Source organism: Aspergillus affinis (genome assembly GCF_023601865.1).
Source record: "Aspergillus affinis strain CMG 70 chromosome Unknown NODE_318_length_2816_cov_85_176707, whole genome shotgun sequence".
In the NCBI taxonomy this organism is placed as follows: Eukaryota; Fungi; Ascomycota; class Eurotiomycetes; order Eurotiales; family Aspergillaceae; genus Aspergillus; species Aspergillus affinis.
The window spans coordinates 1-2,816 of NW_026516099.1; the positions used below are offsets into that span (position 1 = coordinate 1).

The following is a 2,816-nucleotide window of genomic DNA, read 5'->3' on the forward strand; positions in this document are numbered from 1 at the left end:
TATTGTATGTCCAACTGTCCCACAGCCACTGCAGCGTGGTGGAGCGCGTTGGCGAGGCACAGGTGTAGGCTCATCAATCTGCTCATTAAGCTGCGTATCAAGCTGCTGAATACGATTTTGGCCTTCCTGTACAGATAGAAAGATGTCATTCCCTATTATAGCACGCCTTCTTGTCTTCTTTTTGTATTTTCGCTCATTTTCAGCTCGTCAATTCTTGATTTCTTGCTGTAAAAGAAGGTTGGTATGCATAGCCATCTGCGCAGCTTTTTCAAGACGTTGAATATGAGCAATTGGACTGCTAGAAAGCTTTCGTTTAGCACTAAGAGTATTCTGTAGGCTGCGTATCTTTCGATCTAGCTGGCGAGTATTCTGTGGAGTCTGGAAAGCAGAGGAAATTGACTCTTCAACTAGTGGTCGCTGCGAGGAGTTTGAAGATAGACTGGCTAGGTATAAGTCAGAGCTGAAACTGCATATGCTGAAACCTGCAAGGTGATCTTGGTCATTGAAGGAGATCAGCAAATGTTACGTCCTTCTATCCAGGCATAGCCCCTAGCATTTGTATGATAGGCCTTTCAAGTTTTACTTCTTATCCCAAAAACATAGACGTCAAGTGCCGCGGAGCCCCTTCCCAAAAGGGAAGTCATACTTCCAGTTGAAACGGAAGGAAGGAAAAAGCGCGCATCTTTCAAAGGATTACTTTTTACCAGAGGGCACTACTTCTCTTTCACCCCACACCACATTTACTCCGTTCTGCACATCATCCATTAACTTTGTCATTCCAATCTTAATATCACCAGTCATTCGCTGTCTTTGTCGCTTATTCTGTCCCTCTTTCTTCAACTTTCCGCTTACACCCATCTGTTGAAGCTTAACACAAGAGCTCTGGAGTGTTTCGCAATGAGCCTTACCGTCTTTTCTTTCTGGCCTTATATACTTTTTGCTGTCATCGAGCCTCTCTGCTGGTAAGCTCGTACTCAAGACGCCTCATCGAATCTTCTCCTGTGACCAGTGACTTATAACTGTACCAAACAGGTTTATCCGCATGAAATTCGCCATTGCCCAGTTGCTCGTCCAACTCCCCATCATCTCAACTTCAGACGCCGTTATTTCACCTTATCAGCCCATCGAATCTTCTTTTATTCTCCACATGCTCGCCGCAAACTTCTACTACACCAGCTCCGATCCCCGTATCATCCGCCAAGTTGTTAACGCCCTCGCTTTCAACGACATAGCAGATATCATTGGCCTGCTTGTGCGTCTCGATCAAGGCGTTCAGTGGTCTATTATAACCTGGTTAAGCATTTTCGTCACTCTATTTCTGTTTACGAACCGAACACTATATCTGCACGGCCTATTTGACAATACTGTGAAGGATGGGGAAAAATGAGCGTAAGAGGAGAGCAGAGAAAGCGGCTCAGGAAGCTGCATGTAAACATGCAGGTGCGGATGCGGCTGGCTCAACAAACATTGAACTGGCGGAAAAATGGGTTGACCGATTGAATTGGACAGTTCGGATACTTATAATGATTCTTCTGATTGTGCGCGCCTTGCTGCTCATATCCCACAGGCAGAGATTGGTGAACGCGTACCGCGCATATCGTTCTGGTAGGATAGTTTCGATTGAAATGGAGGGTGTGGACACGGGTCTTGGGCCGGAAATAGGTTATCATAACAAGAGAGAGATATTAGCTAGGCTTTATTCGTCGACGATGATGGATAATTAATTTTGTCGATAGGGATATCACTAACATTGCTTGTTCAAATTAGTTCAATGTCATCAATCATTAGTGTTGAGATGTGCAACGTGGGTGTATTCTCGAGGGGTGGATCGTAGGACCCCTATATAGACCCCTATGAATTCCTACCAACCAGATACGACCGCTAAGATAATAAAAGATCTTGATATTAATTGGCTGTCCAGGGCCCCCGCAAACCACCTTGAACTGGCTGCGGGTCCGGCAGCGACAGGAGGACCACATGGGCGAATGCTTGCCTCAGGGTTATCTCCCCAACCCCGTTGTAAACGTCACTGTGTTTAATCACAGGAGTATACTCTAAGCCTTGCGCCATCTGAATCATCGCCTGTCGTGGAAAGATCGACTCGCTATGATTACTCAACAACGCATATTTGAGATCAGGGTCCATCTCTCGTACAAAGACGATTTGCCAGCTAGAACTCCAGAAGGAAGTATCACCATCCCAATCTCGTCCCCCCCATTTGCAACCCTTGGGAATTTTTACCAAATCATTCCTAATGGTAGTCAACATTAGTAAGTCTACAAGTAAAGCAAAAGAAGGATGGGCTGCAACTCACTGAATCATATCTTTGAAGGCTCTCTTATTCTGTCGCGTTCGCCTCTATGAAGCGCCCAGAGGGGGTCGGAGCCAAACTCGTCACCAATTTGAATGCCAGGAACTTCTTCCCAGGCTAGGGAGACAAGAAATCCGCCGGGAACAAGTCCTGACATATCCTGCGTTTCCCTTCTCCATCCCAGGAGGCGAGGCTTTACGCTTGACCGCTTGTCCGTCATTTCTTTGTATGCCTTCAGCTCGGGGGGAATCCATTCGACTGCTTGACGAGCACGGGTGCCTAAGTCATCAGCTTCGGTCCCGAAATGGAAGATCTGCTTGTAAATGCGGACGTATACGATCTGAGTGTCGTCTGATCTCTGACAGCCATTCCGAATAAGCAATTTAGCTCGGGAATGACGGTGGGGTCCGTATATTTTGCCCTGCCGATGTGGGGGGGGGGGGGGGGGGGGGGGGGGGGGGGGGGGGGGGGGGGGGGGGGGGGGGGGGGGGGGGGGGGGGGGGGG

At 48.0% G+C, this 2,816-nt stretch overlaps 1 protein-coding gene across 1 annotated transcript; it reads left to right on the top strand.

Moving 5' to 3' along the window:
* Window positions 1-897: 897 nt before the first annotated feature.
* On the top strand, window positions 898-1,387 carry KD926_006133 (uncharacterized protein; the record flags this gene model as incomplete). Its single annotated transcript, XM_053095628.1, has 2 exons — window positions 898-962; window positions 1,033-1,387. The coding sequence occupies 2 exons, from the start codon at window positions 898-900 to the stop codon at window positions 1,385-1,387; spliced, it is 420 nt and encodes a 139-aa protein (XP_052949723.1).
* Between the last annotated feature and the right edge of the window lie 1,429 nt (window positions 1,388-2,816).